General features: G+C 47.7%; 1 protein-coding gene across 1 annotated transcript in view; it reads right to left on the bottom strand.

Moving 5' to 3' along the window:
• Nucleotides 1-518: 518 nt before the first annotated feature.
• LOC119391691 (3-oxoacyl-[acyl-carrier-protein] reductase FabG-like) overlaps nt 519-19,115 on the bottom strand; it is a 29,284-nt gene continuing 10,687 nt past the window's right edge. Inside the window, exons 4-6 of the mRNA XM_037659351.1 lie at nt 3,210-3,246; nt 2,375-2,438; nt 519-719 (exon numbers count right to left, since the gene is read on the bottom strand). Coding sequence (XP_037515279.1) covers nt 519-719; nt 2,375-2,438; nt 3,210-3,246 — 302 coding nt within the window. The remainder of the gene's footprint in view (nt 720-2,374; nt 2,439-3,209; nt 3,247-19,115) is intronic.

The following is a 19,115-nucleotide window of genomic DNA, read 5'->3' on the forward strand; positions in this document are numbered from 1 at the left end:
TAAACCTCGGAATGAAGGAACGCCCCATTTAAAATGTGAAGAATGCAGACAGCGTGGGGTAGGTCATTGATATGATACACTGAAACAGTGTCTTGCTGCCATAATTTTTTTAACCCCTTCTCGGCTAATCCAAGCCACAATAACTAAGACAACGTGTGGTAGAATGCTCAGTCTTTATTTTGTCTTCATGCTTAAAGTGTAAACGATGGAGCTACATTCAGCGTGCGTCATTTATTGGAAAAAATCAGGCGTTACTGCTATAATTACTTTTTTGCAGCAGTCACAGTTCGCCCAAAGTGAAACTGCATGGTATAGGCGCTGTATCTCTCCCTGTTTAGTTACGTAGGGCAAAAGCCATGAGAACCGTTTTTTTTTTTCGAAGAGCGTGAATCAAGAAAATGATTTAACTCGGAGACACCGAACGTTTTCAGCATGAAAGGCTGCCGGGACTTTACTTTCATCCTTTGGAGGAGCCCGGTTACACGGGCAACGCCAAGGAAGGACACGTTCTGGGTTTATCAAGCAGTCTTCTGAGCATCCAGGATTTTGGGGACATCCGAGATACTGGATAGAAGAAGCAACCCGCCTTCGACGGGCATGGTGATTCCCGTGACAAACTCTGCGTCATCGGATGCCAGGAAGGCGATGGAGTGAGCAACTTCCTCCGGTGTGCCTATTCGTCCAAGGGCGTGTTTACTGCTGGCAATTTTCTCCAGACTCTGGGAGGAATTAGTTATTACAAGAAAAGCATGGAACTCCAACATTCGCGGGTGGTTTCATCGAGCGCTTTTGGCAATCAGTAAAGGCAGACCGTGCAGTACAGGTAAAAATGCACTCAGAGTTGCTTAGTGATTTTAAATTCCAGGTAAAGAGAAATCACCAGCTGCAAAAGAAAGTTTGCCAATTCAACTTCTATTGACCAGACGCGGAGCATCCTGCGTTTACTCTAAGTCGCGTAGATCTGGAGACAAGTCGCTCATGTGATTTCTCTTTTTTGCGCTTGCTTTCAAAGTCATTTTTTTGTTCATCCGCTGATCGCAACATCGAGGAGTTGCAACCAGCTACTTGCTTTTATGGCGCGCTTCATTCCTTGATCATCACGGCCTCTGAATGGATGCAGCTTCTTTCTTTCATTTCGTAGCGACGGTCCTGGCTACAGCAACTTGATTATTTTATTTAGCAAGGTATGGTTCGTTGATCAGCCGCCGCCTCGTGAGTGTGAAGTAATATTTCATGCCACGCCTCCGGACAACAAGGACCCATCACATGCGGTACCATGACCGTAGCTCCAACTATTGTGCCCTCTATACCTAAGGCGGAGGATGTGTGTGTATTCCACGAGCTGGTGGTTATTCTTTCGTCCGACTTGATTTTCGTTCCCCTCATAAATAAAATACATAAATTAAATCTCTGTCAACCATGCGCACACAGTTTCCTAGGCTCTGTCATTGGAAGGTTGTAGCCGCCAGAAGGCACGGTGTCAGGCTAGCTAGCGCTCGTCTATTTAACTCGCTCTTGCGCAGCTTCATTGTAACCTCATGCTAGGAGCAAAAGTCAGGGCCAGTGAGGAAATTTATCGATGACGCAGTGGTTCAACGCGGTATGCAGGTGTGCACAGAGGAGTTGGTTAGCTAATGGTCGATATGTCGCGCACTCAAACTTTTGAAGGTGCGTGTGGCTGCGTTTCCCCGGTAAGTGATGGTTCATACAGCAAGCGGATGCGATCTGGCTACGAGACCTCACCTGTACTATGGTAGCGACAGCCACTAGCAACGTGGTATCGCTTTCGCCCTTTTTTCCCCGACACCTGCGCATCTTCCTGGTTCTCAGTCGGTCGTCAATGTAGTGGAGTGCGGTCAACCGTCCTAAAAAATTAGCCATTGCGAGACCCGTCCCGGCCGGGAAACCAAACGAACTGATGGCCACCTCTAAATTGTGCCTCATTTTTGTCGGGGTGTTTCCAGCATGGGTAATTAAAGGACGCTCACCAGAACTCAGTGCCCATAGGCTCTCCATTGCACCTGGAATGCACAGCAAGTACTCCGGCATTTTACGTAAACAACAACTTTGGTACACTTGCCTCAATGAGTAAATAAATTTATGACTACAACGGGACAAACTTTACTCGCGCTGTCACTAAGTGTGCTAAGTATATAGTAATAAAAAAAGGCAGAAGTTCAAGGCGGAAGACATGTGAAGATGAGAGCTTGAAGAGATGAACACAGGGTGTCCCTGGAGCCGATCGTTCCGACAAGCGAGCTTGTCTTCTGTAGAAGACAATCCGCTTGTCGAAACGATCGGCTCCAGCGACAGCCTGTGTTTACGTATTTTTCATCTCTTGAAGGTATAGCATACTACCACTTAAAGTGCGTACCTCCATGAATTCCTCATCGCTGACGCCAGGTAGGCGCGCCATGAACGTTTTGATAGACCCAGGGCTGCATAGAAAAAAAAGAGTAGTAAATGGGCTTGTCACTTTAATTTTCATTCTCCCCAAAATTTCAAATATCCTCGCGAGCAGTGTGAGCTCTGGCGCAAAACGCAAATCACCACCAAATCATAGGCTGCCTGCAGGAGGAAATTGTGCATACCTTTTCGTTGGCATTTCGTGCAACTTCATTTAAATATCACTATTTCTTAGTTATCTTTTTCTATAAGCAAAATGGTTCAGCCCCATCAAATCGTCGCATTCGGTGGAGTTGTGTGTATGAATGGGGTGGCGGGATAGGCAGTCGGTATCCTTGTGCAACTTGCCAGATTTTTAGCCTGCTGAGAACGTGTAATACCAACAAGATGTACTCCTATATATCGTAATGCCCAAAGAGCGAGTCTTTCTGTAGGGTACTTACGTGTTCGTAGCCAGCAGAGTGCATGTACGTCTGTGAGTATTGCGAATGGCTGACCATATACCTACAGATTGAATTTTGCGATAGCCCAGACGAGAGCTAGCCCCTCCTGCTGAGTAGTCCAATAGCTCTCTATTTCCTGTTTAGCTTATGCGATTATGTTTGTCCCGCTAATAATACGCTATAGAAGATTTCACGACGCTTCTCAGCAAGTTACCAAAAAAATACTAGCCATGACGTCGATTAGCACAGCGCGCTTTTGTTCTGTTTATGTTAGTTTCCATCTTTTTCTTATTATAGATACCTTAAACCAGTGAAATGTTGAATACTCGAATTTAATGGCGGACAGCACAGTGCTCTTACCTGACCGTGTTAACACGTACACCATGCGGAGCGTTTTCTGAAACAGAAAAAGGAAAACATTGCACCAATTTCGCGTAGCGTTCTACAACAATCACTAGAGTGCATTGATGGCGACAATGTCAGGTAGTCACGCAAAAACCTTTCCTATGCGGACCTCAAGGTTTTCAGAGTAGAGGCTGAGAATTTGAAACACCTACACCCTTTCATTCGCTCTACAGCTTCATAAATACGCCTAATACAATTGTTCTCGATTCTCATGCACTGAAATCTGGTGCCTTCTGCGCAATGCCGAAGAATAACATAATGTGTAATAACATAATGCGAAAATGAGGGATACAAAGGTAGCGTTGCGGATGCCGCACACGCTGGAATCCCCGAGAAATGTTTTCTCATTTTTGAAAAGACGAAGAGAAAGGTTTGCTTGTGCATTTATGTTCCTGACGCGCCTTGTCGGTTGCTTGGTCAACGTAAAGTCCCTAGATTTTTCCTTTTTACTTACGTACCGACAACTGCCTCCTTTCCCGGTCCTCTCTCATGCGCAGCTGGCGTCCGACGCCATTTTCTTCCTAACTTGGAAGATTTAGAAAGCCATGTGCGTCTAAGTATATTAGCCACGCATCTTTCAGCGGACAATATGCTACCGCGACGCGCCTTTCTCCTCCCGTCAACCCCGTGTCATTAGTGAATGGAGGACGCGTTTCACCGGGTGCTGGAAAAGCGTTAGGAAGAACATGGCTACCAAAAACGAGCGTTAGCCAATGAGATTCGTCGGCGGCGCTTCAATGGTTGTCGGTACTAAGAAAGAACAGGGAAAAATCTAGGGACTTCAGGTCAACGGTGTGTGGTTTCTCACGGGTATGGCCGTTAATAACAGTCGTTCGCTCAGAACAGGAAGCCGACGTGTGACATTGAAAGGCTAACCACCGGTCCTTTCCATTACGAACACTGCTGAGGGGCAGCTCCTGCAGAGGAACATCCATGCCAATGTAGCAAGTGATTTTTATGCCAGCATGCGGACCGCGGCTGAAGTTCCCGATCTTTAACAGGTTCCATCATGCCAAAGAGACGTCGCTAAAGACAAGATCATTTTGTCCATGCACTTCTGAGGTCACGTGCGCGTCCTACGTCCAGAGTAGAAAAGAAACTGCTGAGCACCGCATTTGCTGCTGATTCAACCTGGCTCCCTTATGCACAATCATTCGTGGCGACGACGCATTTCTGAGGGCACGCGGGGAAAACGAAACTACTGCTTGTCGCAACTTTGACCCCGGTCGCTATCAACGCGATCATAGACGTCAGACTCTGCCCAGGCGGCGCTGCGAAAAACACCGCCACCAGCGCCCTCATCGTAGCCCTGGCACTAACTGGGTAGTGCAAAGAGAGCCGTCCGCAAGCGAATGTGCATAGGCCGCAATATAACCCTCCTCTTTCGTTGGTGTCGAGGCGCGGTTTCCTGAAAATCAAGGACCTGGAAAGCTTCTTCCGCCAATCCACGCTTCAGAAACAAAGGAAGCTGATCAAAGCGAACTGCGAGTACAATGCAAAATTAGTTTTAGTTATTACCGCACGCTGCAACTCGCAAGTACAAGCGAGCATCACACGACACCGAGTTCGAGGCAAGCCCTCCGACATCCGCTCTCTAGAGCCTAATGCGTTAACATCGGGTATATACGTATGCCACAGCGATAAAGTACCTACATACACGATCAATTTACTTAGCTATGCATCTTACGATCAGTGGTACAAAACTCGGTTCATCAGGGGCGAATGACTTTGGCGATTTTCGCCTTTTCAGTTGTATTCTCCCAAAATTCATCTCTCGCTTCCTGTGCATTGGAGTGTTTTATTACGCATCCTCAAATGGTCTCTTGATGGTCGTCTTCCGTTTGTATGTACTGCAAATGGGGATACGTGCGTGTCCACTTTCGCGGGGTACAACCAAAGGCAAAACCGTGGCCTCCGAGATAGCTACGGCAACCGCGGAGCACACGGGCGAAACAAACCTGAAGGGGGTCACGACCAACATTCTGCGATTCACTTGTATGACGCACGTGGTGTTAGCTAGTTAGAACCAGAACTCTGAGCCTTCAAAACGTACGTCCGCGATGCTGTGTTGTGACGACCAACTCGTCGCGGTGTGCGTATCACGCGTCTCCAGTCTGCCTCTAGCTACTCACTTCGTGTTACACGACAAGCACCGCGGTCAGAGCCTCTGCTGAGCTTCATAGTCAAGGTTACCATGGTTTTGCATCAGGGCTACGCAAAACAACAGCAGAGCCACACATTCATGCCACCGGCTGTGGAGAACGCGGGTACTTCGCTTACCCAACACGCTCGCAACGGCCCCTATCAAGCGCTCTCGTCTTTCTTCTTCGTACGACAACTATGGAAATCGGTAAAACTGAACGTTGTTATTCAGTTTTTTACGTCCGTGGCAATTCACAACGCAACAGTGCGCCTTTTGCGGAGTTTCTTCGTAGCGTACGGAGGGGTCGTCTGCTGCTGTTTTCGCCGTCGTTCAGGCGAGTGATCCAGCAAGCACTTCACGACGGTTCGGTGGCGCGTCCGACTAGCGGAGAGCAATTCACAGCTCTCGTTCTGAGTGCTAAATGCGCAAACACACGCGATATTAAGCTCAATCGTTGTTTCGATATCGCTAGTTGCACCTGGTCCCATAGCAAACTGTGCGAGAGAGTCGGTCTATGCACTACTCAATACTTCTCCGACAGGTGGCGCCACACGTCTTGGAAACTCCAGAGTCTGACGTCTATAGACAGAGCCCGCGCAGTCGTATGCGTCGAGTAAATCGAAAACGAAACAAGTTTTCCATGGCCGCTGAAGCCTTGGTCACCAACAACGGGATTCTGGTTAGACAGTGGATGACGACCACGACTTTCTGAATGCCGGCGGCCATTTCGGTTGTTCGCGAACGCCGCTGTCACTCTCTTGCGTCTCACATTTGCGGCGCGTCGTGCTTGGTGCATTCCGAGGGTCGTCCGGATTAACCGGCGTGTGGCCAAATACGACATAAATAACGAAATTTTGATGTCAATAAACAATACACATGCTTGCCGGAACCAGGTAAGACGTCCAAATTATCTGATTTAACGGGGGTCAAGCTAACGAGCTTTCACTGTATAAGGGTTAATGCATGAGGGGGTCATGGTGATACACAAGCCAGAGTCGACGCTCACCCGCCTGCTACCGCGGCCGAAGGATCGACTCCCGAGGGAACAACAGTAGGGCGTAGTGTACAAGGTGCCGTGTTCGCAGTGCCCAGCTAGCTACATAGGCGAGAGCGAGTGCTTCCCAGAAAGAATGCGCCAACATAAGAACCACGTCAGGAAGATGGAAATGAAACGCAGCGCTCTTGCAGAGCACTGTGAAAAGCACGACCATAAGATCGACTTCGATGGCGCTTCTGTTCTGGAAACAGAAAGGAATCTGGGAAGGAGGCTCTTGCTCGAGTCGTGGCACATTCTAAACACGCCGGCAAATGTGAACCGGTCCCTGGGAACAATGCCCTCGGTTTACGTTCACGGCCTCCGAAACGCGAGGGAAAGGGAAATCCGGAGCCGCGGTGGAACAAGTCGGGGAGAAGCTTCCATGGCCAAACCAGTCACCCCCTTAGGAAGGGGCCGAATCGGTCCCGAAACGTCGGGCTCTCTTAAACTTGGCTGGAGCCATATTAACCTCCTAAATATTGCACCCAGCCAGACAGATTTCTGTCGAAATGTTTACATTTAAATTGAATGATAATATGTTGTTCATTGAAAAGAAGAAATAGAAACGGCGAAAAGGTGTTAGTGTTCTATAATCACCGTCAAGGCCTAACCATTGGAGGGATGTCCGGCTTACGGCTGCTGACATCACTATCAGCCGGCGCACGTGGCACCCGGCTGGCGCGCTATGGCTCGAGCGCCATGGACGGTCAGTTGATGCACTGGCTTGGCGCATTTTAAGATGGAGATGGTGCCATTTCTGAAGGCTCCAGGTAGGCACTGGCTCCGAGGCCATAGCCCAGAGTCTGCAACATAAAGCAGACTGGGAAAGAGAGCCGGTGTCCGCCGCTATCTTTGTTTTGCTTTGGAGAGAAAAAAATGAACTAGAATCCATGTCACTCGGTGGAGGCGAGTGACGAGCAGAACTTACGGGCGCAACATCTCGTTCGGTAGTTTCCTAAGGGATGCGTAAGCATGTGGTCTTAGTTGGCAGTGTTAGTTGACCTTCCGCAACAGCTCTGCGGACACAGGCTGTTTTGGATATGGCTAGCAGCCTGCGTCCACAGGGCTGCGACATTCCTGGTGTGCTCAATTGTCCATGTCGGCTTTACATGCTGTCCTAGAGAGGGCTTTTATAGACGAGGCAACCTAAAGTTTGCGTGCGCGACGCCAGCGCCGGATGCTCCCCTGGTAGGCCGCTGAAAACGTTGAAGGTCGTCGGTCGCCCACTGAAGCGACTGCGCGCGTTTTCGGCGGAGCGCGTGATGCCGGCGATTGCATTTGCAAGCTGCAAAGAAAGCCACGTCATTCCACAAGTCGGTACACACCATTCTTATGCCGCGCAGTGTCGCGTCAGCCTTGAGAAGATTATAAGCAGTGAATTGAACTGTGAAACTGGATGTTCAAGGGAAATGCACACACAAAACAAGCGCCAAGCTGTACACAGATTCAAATCGTCATTTATTTTGCGCTCCTTATTTTTATCGTTGTCGCACGGCAGACCGAGTGTTCCATGCGCATAGAGCGATAGAGTTTAGTCGACTCCTCCGATGTCGTCGCGCTCATTCACTACCTTCAGGAAGAGCACACGGGAACAACAGCTGATGTGAAAACCCGTAGTGGTACTGCGTGTACCGCGAAATATTTAACACAGTGATCGCGATTGCGTATCTGCACTGGCGCTCTCCGATAACCCTACTTGCGGCCTGCGAGCAAGTGAGGCAGCCGCGTGACAGAACGGGTTCTGTATTGTAAATTCATCGCATAAATGCACAAATGGCTATTGTATTTTTTATCGTTACTAACTTGATAGTTTATTCCAATAAGCCTTTCGAAGTCCTTGCATCATTTATTGTATGCAGTACTCACCAAAACAAAGACCATTTCTGATCGTTTTGTATATGTAGTTCATCCACTCTATGATGAAAAACACTTTTATATCTCGCAAAAGCGGGCGCTCAAGCTACTTAGCATTCCCTTTTTTTTATTTGAGACGCGTGAGGCCATATTGGTGCAACAGATATTGCAGCATTCCGCTCTTTCTAGACATTGACTACCGTGTAAAAAGCGATGTAATTAGTTACTAAAAATCTCGCCCGTGTTTCTCAGGCAAAACAGCACAAAATGTTACCATTCCCTCAAGTGCTACTAGCCGGAACAGCGTGTGTGTGAGTGTGTGTGTACTGCGTAAGCATCTTGCTTTCCACCAATTTTAGGTATGTGGTTTTAATGTCGCTCTGAAATTAAATTGGAAAAAAATAAAAAGCAGGCGGAAACCGCAGGACCAAGAAAACAGCCCACCTCAACCTTGGGGAGAACTTATATGCAAAACGGAACATTGAAGCTTGCAAACGCGAACGCACAATTCTTGTTCCGCCCTTGTATATCGGTTACAGCTTGATGACGGCTAGTCGGTTCAGAATTAGAGCAGAGAATAAAACAGCGCGAGGAGAACAATGACAACAAAGGAACGAAGCTCTTGTCCTATCGTCTTCTTTCCCTTGTTGTCTTTGTTCTTGTCGTGGTGTTTCATCCTCTGTCCTTGTGCTGTTCACCCCAAAAATTGTTTAAAAGAAGCCCAGTTTAATTAAAATCTGTTTTCGGGGGGACACGCCCGTTTTCGAGTGGTTTTCATGCCAAACTCGTGTTGCCAAGCTGGTTGCGTCATTTATAAGCGTCTCTCTCATATGCACACACGTTTTGAAGCAGGGTGGATATTTCGACTTCATTTTTCCGTTTATTTTCATACTGAGGTCACAGAAGTTCTCGTCATAAATGTTCTGCGCGATCATGGTGCCACTTGCTTTCACCATTCTAAAAGCATGGCACACTAATCAATTTTCATCCTTTCATTTTCTCGAGCATCTGAGAATCACCGTCGACCAATAGACTGGCTTTCTTGGCCAGTCTCTTGACAAACGTGCTCTGCAACATCTCCACCGACCCCGCGAGACCACGACCCTGCAGTCCAATCTAACGCTAGAGCAAGCGCAGGGCGAGGTTAGCGCGCAAGCGCGCTCACATGAGCACTGCGAGCAAGAGCACGCGCACTGCTCCTCAGCACAGCGCTAGAGGCCTCCAACGCTCAAGTTTGCGCAGCGCCGTCCGCCGCCCCAGCGGAGAGAGGGGAAAACTCCGGTAGCTGGGACGGGTCGCTCTTGCTTGGTTTGCCCATCGCGCGCGGAGAACGTGCTCCCCGGGGCTTTTATCTCGCATTTTTCACGCTATGGGTGCCGTTCCTTCGTCGTACTCGAAAACAGGCATGCAGTCCTGCTTCATTGTGAACTGTCACAAAAGTTTAAAAATGATGAACAGCCGAAAACTGCCCGTCAAGTTCTACCGTTTCCAATGCAAGCAGTGCGAGGAGCAGAGGCGTCAAGAGTGGATTATGGCACTTCGCCGCAATGCTTTCGCGGTCTTGTCACCTTGAAGCAATGTTTATCGTACACAGTATTACGAACTATTAACGGGGAGAAACGCGATGATTGTGCACATTTCAAAGGGAAGTGCGTTTGTGAACCGAAGCTACAACAAATAGACAGCCGCTGTACGTTTCGAGATTGCGCGCTGGCTTTCCGAGTCAACCATTTGTAATGTGACAGCAGCGGAGCATGTGGGCTTAATACACCACAATTTGAATAACGTACCGTTAGTACTAAGTGTTTAATTCAGCTGATTGCGGTACATTTCCCGTCGCGGCTCCCTGTAAACAGAATTAAGCTGTATGTTTGCACTGAGCGTTTATATTGGCCTTGCATGCGACACGCCGTGATTGCTTAGAAGGCTGAAGTGTTGCGCTGCTAAAATCGTGGTAATGGGTTCGATTCACGCATACAGCAGCTGCATTTCGATGGGAGCGAAATGCACTAACACCGGCGTACTTAGATTTACGTACACGTTAAAGAAACCCAGGTGGCCGAAATTAATCCGAATTAATCCACCACGGCGTGCCTCGTATTAATGTCATGCGTTCGGCACGTAATAAAAAGCCTTGCATGCCGCTTTGGAAACTAGCTGAAAAAAGAACCAAGGTGGCAATTAAATTTTCGATGGCTTCGCGAATTCAGATGCGCTTATTATTGGGCACAAATCTCGGCATAATCATAAACATGCGCGATCCCAGTGGGTATTGTATAGTATCAGGGGCGTAGCCAGAAATTTTTTCGGGGGGGGGGGGGGTCCAATCATACTTTATGTATGTTTGTGCGTGCGTTTGTATGTGTGCGTGTACATATACTCAAGCAAAATTGAAAATTTTCGGGGAGGGTTTGAACCACCCCCCCACCCCCCCTTGGCTACGCCCCTGTATAGTATGATGCTGACCAAGCGAGCTGTCGAAACAACCAAAGCGACATTCGAATAAGGGAACACTGTGCGTGATCAGGCGTCGATATTGTTCGAAATGAAACACGCCTCTGCAAGAAACATGCATCGTCGAAGTGGGCATGAAATATTTATTAATTGTTTGCGTATATCATTATGCTGTCAAAGGGAGCTCTAAAAAAATCCAAGGCGACATTAAACTTGCGATCCGACGTTGTTATCATTCGATGCAAACCTCGGCAAAATTGAAACTCCCACGAAAGTGAACACTGCGCATTGCGATGCAGCCAGTGACTCAACAGGGCAGATGTAAATTTATGCTCTTCACACTGAGCTCATAATAAATTTAAAGCCGCACGACAAACTTGGCATCCAAGCAATTGAAAATTTATCAATAGAAAACGAACGCGAAAGCGTGCTGGATGGTTGCTGACAGCTCCGAGTATACACGACTGCCGCAACGAATGTGCGTTTTACCGGTAACATAATTACAGAACTCGCGCAGTCACCTCCCTACTCATGTCAAAGAAATGTGCCCGTTCAGCATCTGCACGCACGTAGCGCTCGCACAAACAGCATCGCCCTTGACGACCTGCTCGGTCCCGAAAAGGTGGTCGATCAACCGTCCTCCTCTGGTAAGATTCCCACCGTTGAAACGTTTTTTTTCCATCTCTGGGATCTTTCTAAACCTTCAGAGCAAGCGACACGTGAAGCTGCACGTGCACAGCAAGCAGAGAACAGCGCGTGCAGGGTGCCTGAACGTGCGGAGACAGCGCAGTCAAAAGGCTGGTGTGGGGACAGAAGCGACCGGTTTTCGCAAGAAAGGCGGCGAAACGCGTGCGACGCAGCGCCCCCTGGCCGAGCTTGGGAGGCCTAGAGGAAGACGTGCGCACGAGCGCCTTCAAGAGCGCACGCGTAGCGCGATCAGATAATGAGAGGTGGAGAGAGAAAGCACACGCGCGCGTGCAGCGAGACAGAACGCACACAGCCGCAATGTACAGAAACCGGCGGCGGAGCGCCGTGCGCGACCGCATAACGAGATTTCCGAAAAAGGGGGCGCTTTTCAAAAAGACGCAGCAGCGGCTCCTGGCCCAGGCTTTCTCGTCTACTCGACCGCCAGTACACGACTTCATCATAGAGCAGGTAGCGCAAAAATTACGGGGACACAAGAAAGCAAGATAAACACGAGACGAGCACGAGACGAACACGAGACCTGTTTCCGTAATTTTCGCGCTACCTGCTCTATGATGAATTCTTACAAACTCGCCCAGATTTCCGTTCTCGTAAGTACACGACTATATGTCAGCGGGTAGCAGCCACCAGTGCCCAATGGGTTAGACGGAAACCGCTGTTGTTTTTGGTGTACGCACGCGGCGACCTGCTGGGAAAAGGTACGTGCACACTTGTGGAAAGCATGCCGCGGCGGGGTCCCGCCCGTCGGCGCCTCCGCTCAGCAAGCAGCGGCATGCTGTCCACATTGCGGGCGCGAGCGCGAGGAGCCGGCTTGCGGCTTCTTCCCAACAGTCAGAGAGAGATGCCGCCTGATGCCACCGCCCGTGGGAGGAGGAAGAGGAGTAAAAGCAGGTGCTGATTGGCGGTTTGCTTGCGCGGCAGCCGACTGGAGGGGCAAACAGCGCTGGGAGTGATTCAGTCGGCGGGAGAAAAGCGTTGAAGGTCCGCGGGAGAAAGAGAGAAACGCGGCGCCTCGCGAGCGGTAAGCGGCGCGCTGGAGAAGGGTTCGTAACTTAACAGCTCTGACGTAAAAATGGATCTGGGGCTCTGATGTAATGCGTAGTATAGGCAAGCGATAACCACTTAGAGCGACAGAATGCAATAAACTTTTGTGTCAAACTGGGTAAAAACGGGGCGGAGACGCTTCAAGTGCTTCAGAAAGCCTATGGTGACGACGCGATGAAGCAAAGCCAAACTCTCACGCGGCACAAGGTGTTCCGGCAAGGTCAGGAGTGTGTCAGCGACGACCGCCACTCGAGACGGCCGTCGAAATCACAATTTGACGACTTGGTGCAAAAAGAGGGTCATGTTTTGGACAAGTACCGGCGGTTAAGTGTTTGGGTGATGTGGTCAGCGCGAAAATGGTACAATAGTCTTGACGAGTGAAATGAAGGAGGAGCGACAATCTATGTGACAGGTATAAAATTGAATCCACTCGCACAAAAATGAATCGTTCAGTGGACATATATTTGCGACGTATGAAGACATGGTAGTACAAGCCGACGACGAAGACGCGCGCGAATACGTATGGAACCTGACCCACGGCACGTCTCCCATCTCTAGCGTCACATAGGCTGACAACGAGGACGATGATTTCCATTGCAAAATGAATTCGAGGAAGTGGGTGCCAGACCTCCAGGCACGTGCAGCCTAAAAACAGGAACTCGACAGTATCATTTCATGAGCATTTCACCTCTTCAAATACAGCAGAAATATATGTGCCAGCGGAATAGAAGATATGACTGATCATTTAGACTTCTGAACAATGTTCTCTGTGGATAGCTTTTTACGTCGAAGCTTCAATGGCTTGGCCATGTTCGCAGGAAAAATCGTCGTCCGCGAGCAAAAGCCTATGTGCCACAGAAATTGGGTCCTCACCCAACTCTAATTATTTGCTCGGATCTTGCTGTTTGGTCATTCATCTGATATTGCTCAGTGTCTGTACATATTTGAAGTTTCATGCATGCTGCACTAATTCGAATAATTGTGGAATGTAAAATTAGTTCACCTTTGTTTTGAAGATAACTATTCTATTCGATTGGAAGTATCTTTATCTTTGTTTCAAAACATTATTAAAGTTTTTTTTGTTCTCTGATTTGATTGGAGAAGGCCCTTGACTTTTTCGTAGCGGCGATTGGCGCAAGCCATACACCAGTGGCCCAACCCCCATGCCACATCTTCGGAGGAGCTTGTGCTTCGGCCCCGAGTCGTGACAAATCACCAGTGGTCTAATATACGTTGCCCTCAAGTCATTTCTACAAATTGACTTTTGGACCCAATAAAAGTGAACCTCTGTGAAGTACTTACACTCAGCAGTGTAGAAACAATTAGGATTGAATTTGACTATATATATCCTCAGAATGCTGAACAGTTACCGTATCGACATCTAAATGGCATTTTGGATGATAATTTCGCCAATCTAGGAACAAGCATTGTGATAGCGACTGATGCTTCCGTTTGCAAAGAGAAGGCAGGTACGGCAATTGCACCGTTCTTTCTAGATTTGACTTTCTCAGTTCGGTTACCTGACTCTACGCCTATTCACCAGGCTGAATTGCTGACAGTCGTCCTAGAATTACGCAGATTGCCTCAGTGTCTGTCGGCAGTGGCTACTCTAAAAGAGTGACTCTCTGTCCTTCCTGAAGTGGACCTAATTGGTCGAGTTCCTTGGAGACATTCTCTTCGCTAATTTGGAAACAGTGACCTCTTATTCCTTGCAGGGGACAAATATTAGTTACAAGGCTACGATGTCGAGTTCCGCCACTGAACCTTTACCTTCGCAGCTCTGGTCTGGCTCAGTCACCTTTATGTCATCACGGTAATGAGAGTGAATTTCTGCATGACGTGTTCTTGACGTGTCGAAGGTTTGAAATTCAAAGGAAAGGACTCATAGAAGTACCCCCTTCGAAAGATGGGCTTGAATTTGTCACTTCCGGTGGTTCTTTCATTCGGTGCTACCATGTTTGTTTTTAGCTACAGGAGCGTTTTCGACGCTGTATGCAATATGTCCTATGACAGGCTGAAAGAATTGAATGTGAAGCGTTAATTAATTCTGTTTCTTTTTCGAACGTTCCATTCCTTATTCCCAGCTGTTGATTTATCTATATATAAAGATTTTACGTCGTTTCCTTAATCTTTTTTTTTAAATTTTACTCGTCTATATCGTTAATGTGTAACGGCTAAAGTATTTTAATACCCTTTCCTTTAGGATGTGAATTATTTCTTGAGCAAGGCACCGTCCAATTCATGGCCTAAGCCCCGGAGTGGGGTGAGCCAAATGTATGAGGAGCAATAACAAAAAAAAAAAAACCTTCAGCCGTGTCAGTTTCTGTGGTCTTGGTACTGGCTGTGTGCGCAGATTTTCCGTCAATGTTGACGACTACTGCATTCATGGGTGTAGTCCTAAATTGAGCAACCTAAGCGAGACGCCACGCTCCGCTGACAACCACATTACTGACCTTTACTAAACAGCCCTCGCGATTGCCACATACGACAGGCTAACGAGCTACAATGAAATTACTAAGGCTTTCTATCTGGCCCGATGGAGTTTCACTCCGCCTAACAAGTTATGCAGCGCGCAAGCTACCATCTGGCCGCAGCTACAGGCTGATACTTATCCAAATTTGCTAGCATATCAATAATTCTACCCCGATATCTATCAAGACAGCACCTGCAAGGTCTGCGGTAGAGAACAGGCTATAGGACGTGCTGTATTCAAGAACGTGCTCTGGAAATGTGAAGGAAGTACTAAAGGCGATAATCCCGATGTTCTTTCGATGAGATGTGCCGATGCCATGTACTGGTGAGAGCTCGCCGACCAAACCTGGGCCGTCCAGGAGGCCCGCCAAGTGGCGACTTGTCAAGGCCTGGAAGTTCCGACGTGGAAGAGCTAGGCCCGTGTCATCAAACTTGCGGAGAACACGCTGAAAATGCCCCAGAGCTCTTCGTACCACCAGTTGCAAATGGTGTATATAAATATATAAATAGCTCGCCGTTAGTATGTTGGGCGATGTACTCTCCGTGGCTGAGCCGTGTAACGCCGCGTGCTGCGGAGCGAGGGGCCGCCCGTTCGAATGCGCTGTTCGTCGGAAAGTATTTGTCAGAAATATTTTTCTTCGTGGCATATATATATATATATATATATATATATATATATATATATATATATATATATATATGTATACAGGACATGAGGACGTAGGCACAAACCAGCCGAGAGTGTCCATATAATTGAATAAAATGAGTTCGGTATGACTATGTTCAAGGTCACAGTTGCTGGTATAATGGCATTGAATCATGTACTGTAGTCATTCTGGCAATCACTTCTTGCGTCATAACGAAGTCGGAGCAGTTGATGTTTCTGAGTCGCAGTTCGTACCAAAACCTAAGAAATGACACGAGCAGTTCGTCTGATATTCGGTTTCCAATTTGACGAGTGCAGAGCGCCCAGAATGCGGTGCGCTTTGGATTGTCCTATTCACTTCCAATTACGATTTAATGTCGCGTTCAGCAATAGGTGGTGTGCAAAAGAAGGTCCCACGCAACTGTTTTGCCAGAGGCCCAGCCTTTTCTTTTCTGTAATGCAAGAGACCATTTTCCTAATTGTAGAGCTAGCTTTCCTGCTGTGTAGATTGCCCAACTAATGACGGCTATACTCGCGGACAACATTCTTGGCAATGAAGAGGAGACTACAGAGCCGAACTACGCGTGTGCTACCGTTGATGAATATAGTCCCACAACTGTGTCAGTGTTTTCTGCGTGAGAATAAAAACAGGAGCATTACTTTATTTTCTACGGGGTGCTGTCTGAAAACAGGGTCAGCACGCACCAAGAAGTTGTTTATATTTGTGTTGCTTTATGCAGTGTCATTTCGCGTTTTTGCGCCTGTGAAAACGTCGTACCTTTTACGTGCACCGCACGGTCAAAATGGCGTCTTCGTCTTCAGGTGAGCACTCCTCAACCCACAGCTTTTCCGACGACTCGTCGAGGGAGCTTGTGACAAATTTCACTAACAAGTGGCTGTCTAAGCCTGCGATGGCCGCTCGAATAATTAAACGGCCGTCACAGGAGATACGGAAGGTTCACAAACCAAAACTGAACTCGAAACGCGCGCCGAACCGGACTACTTCAGGGAGCAGTATATGTGCATTAGCTCCGCCCCCGTAACCTTTCCTTCATTGTCAAGAAACGTTGTCCGCGAGTACAGTCACATACTGCAAACAACGTGTTCAGGCGCAGTTTGCTTGCGCTATGACCTGGAAAATGTGGACTCGGCTCTCTTACCATAAACACACATAATAGACAAGCAGCACGTGCAACTAGGACCCCGTCTCCACTTGAAGCACGGCAGGTGCCGATATTCAATGGGCGAATATGCAGCGCAGAGAAGCGCACTTGCGGATTAGGAAAAGGGTCTAGTGCATAATTACATTTTGGGAGCCGGAAACACGCCTTAGGCGCCATTTTTGCACACTGCATAGTCGTACGCCAACGGCTGCGTAGTCACCAAATAATAATTATGTTGAAATTCAGCCAACGAGAAAGTAGCCAAGTAGCGAAGATATTGTCTTCTTGCAAGCTCGCGAATATGTTGACGTTCCAATTCTGTGGATTTTGCATTTTACTTTAGTAAACTGCCACCGTTTGCACTGCGTAGAATGACGGTGTTTGGCGTATAACTCTTATCTTGAGACACTAGGACGGCTGCAAAAACGAGGTACACGTAATACATACGATAACTTTCTCACGACACTACGGACATAGCAAACCACTGTTTTCTAGGTTGAAGATCTTCCCTTCTCATTCTCATTGTATTACTTGTACCCCCCGACGCCTAACAAGTAACCCCTCGATGCCTATAGCAAAACGTTTACCTGAATATGCGCGAGTGAAAGTTTGGAATGGTATACCGCATTAAATATAGAACGCCCAGAAGTTGTCGGGATGACTAAAAAAGTACTATTTTGATGCAGTTTTCTCTGCTTCTTGAGTGGACTGGTATTCTGGGTGCACATTTCTTTTCACCATGTACATATATTGTTCTTTATATTTTTGTGTTTTGTTTACAAAGTGATATCATATGCTTGTTCCCTTTGTTAACCTATTGAATGGGAGTATTATTCATACTTGTAACTGCAAGTTTCATTTTGCAGAAATGTGCACCACTTTTACTCAAGTTTCTTGTGTTTACTACAAATGACGTTCTTTATTTTTCCCTTTGTTTAATCGAATTTAGTTGACTCTTGCTAGTAGCCAAACGGGATTTCTTGCATGATAACATTACTTTTCATTTTCTACATCTGTTTACTTCGAGTATAATCATTACAGTTTCTGTTATGTATATTACTAAATGAGACTCGCACTAGTCTTTGGCTATGGGGCCATACACCTTGTGCATAATTTGTGTAAGATAATGTGTGATTAAAGAACATTCATTCATTCATATTTTTTCTGCCGCCACCGGCCTAAAAAACTCTACAGCATATCCACGGGGTGAATGATGATGAGTGGGGCGAAGCTCAGCAGGAAATCATCGGTAAACCGTGAATACACCGAGCAATTCGCCCAGTATATGATCAAGTAAACACGTGAGAAACACCGTGTATATATTAAACATCAATTTCTGATTGTACTGTTGGTTTACGTGGTCCCTTCATTACAACGGTCCCCCTAGCATACGTCGCCGCCCTAAATCGAACGATTGCCTTCCACCAATGACAAGCGCCATATGTGAATCTTCCGTGAATTCTGCCCAGTACATCATCAACGGCGTGAGATCGGGTGAGTTTATACTAAAGGGTCGATGAGAGTCATGGCGACTTGCAGCTCACTTTATTTTACATGTACGCTGTGAATTTTTATTGTTTAATCACGCACAGGAGAAATCTCACACAGGCACTACCTTGGAGGTCAAAATCCAGTGCCTTTATATACGGGGCAGTCAGTGAACGGTTGTGCAGCGTGAGCAGTCGGTTTTTTCAATCAAGAAACTCGCTAGCAGACGCTGCCTGCGTCGGCCTCGCGAGGCGAGAGAAGGGGGGGTGTACTAGAGCACGCATCTGTACGAAGCGAGCGCGGAGCGTCGGCGTCGCGAGGGGAGAGAGAGGGGGGGACTAGAGCACGCATCTGCAACGCAGCAAGCGCATCCGCGCCATCTAGGGATCTTTCTGAGAATTAGAGGTGGCTACGACATCGCCATCTAGTGAACACTCCAAGAACTAGAGGTGGCTACCTACTACTACTACATACTACAGAGGAGGGACAGACCAACACCCTAAGGAGCTTCGCCCCTAAAAATAGCCACATTGGCGCAAGGTAGCCTACCGGATAACCCTGGTCATCATCCCTGTATTCATTTCGAAAAAAAGTGCAGCTGTCGTGCAAGACTAGTTCACGAATTCCCTGCACCTTCTGGTGAAGTAGTGCCGAGTTCGCGCAGCAAAAAATGGCTGCAACCGCAGCAGACGAGAAAGCCAACTACGTTCGTGTCTCTTTTAACAGCGTCCAGCAAGACCTTCAGTGAACTTCTTATGTTAGTGGAGACGGTTGCGAAAGGCCAGGACAACGCAAGTGGCGCCCAGTTTCACGAATCACAACCGTTAGAACATGTGAGGCATTCAAACGTAGAAGA

The sequence above is a fragment of the Rhipicephalus sanguineus genome, chromosome 4, assembly GCF_013339695.2.
Source record: "Rhipicephalus sanguineus isolate Rsan-2018 chromosome 4, BIME_Rsan_1.4, whole genome shotgun sequence".
Lineage (NCBI taxonomy): Eukaryota > Metazoa > Arthropoda > Arachnida > Ixodida > Ixodidae > Rhipicephalus > Rhipicephalus sanguineus.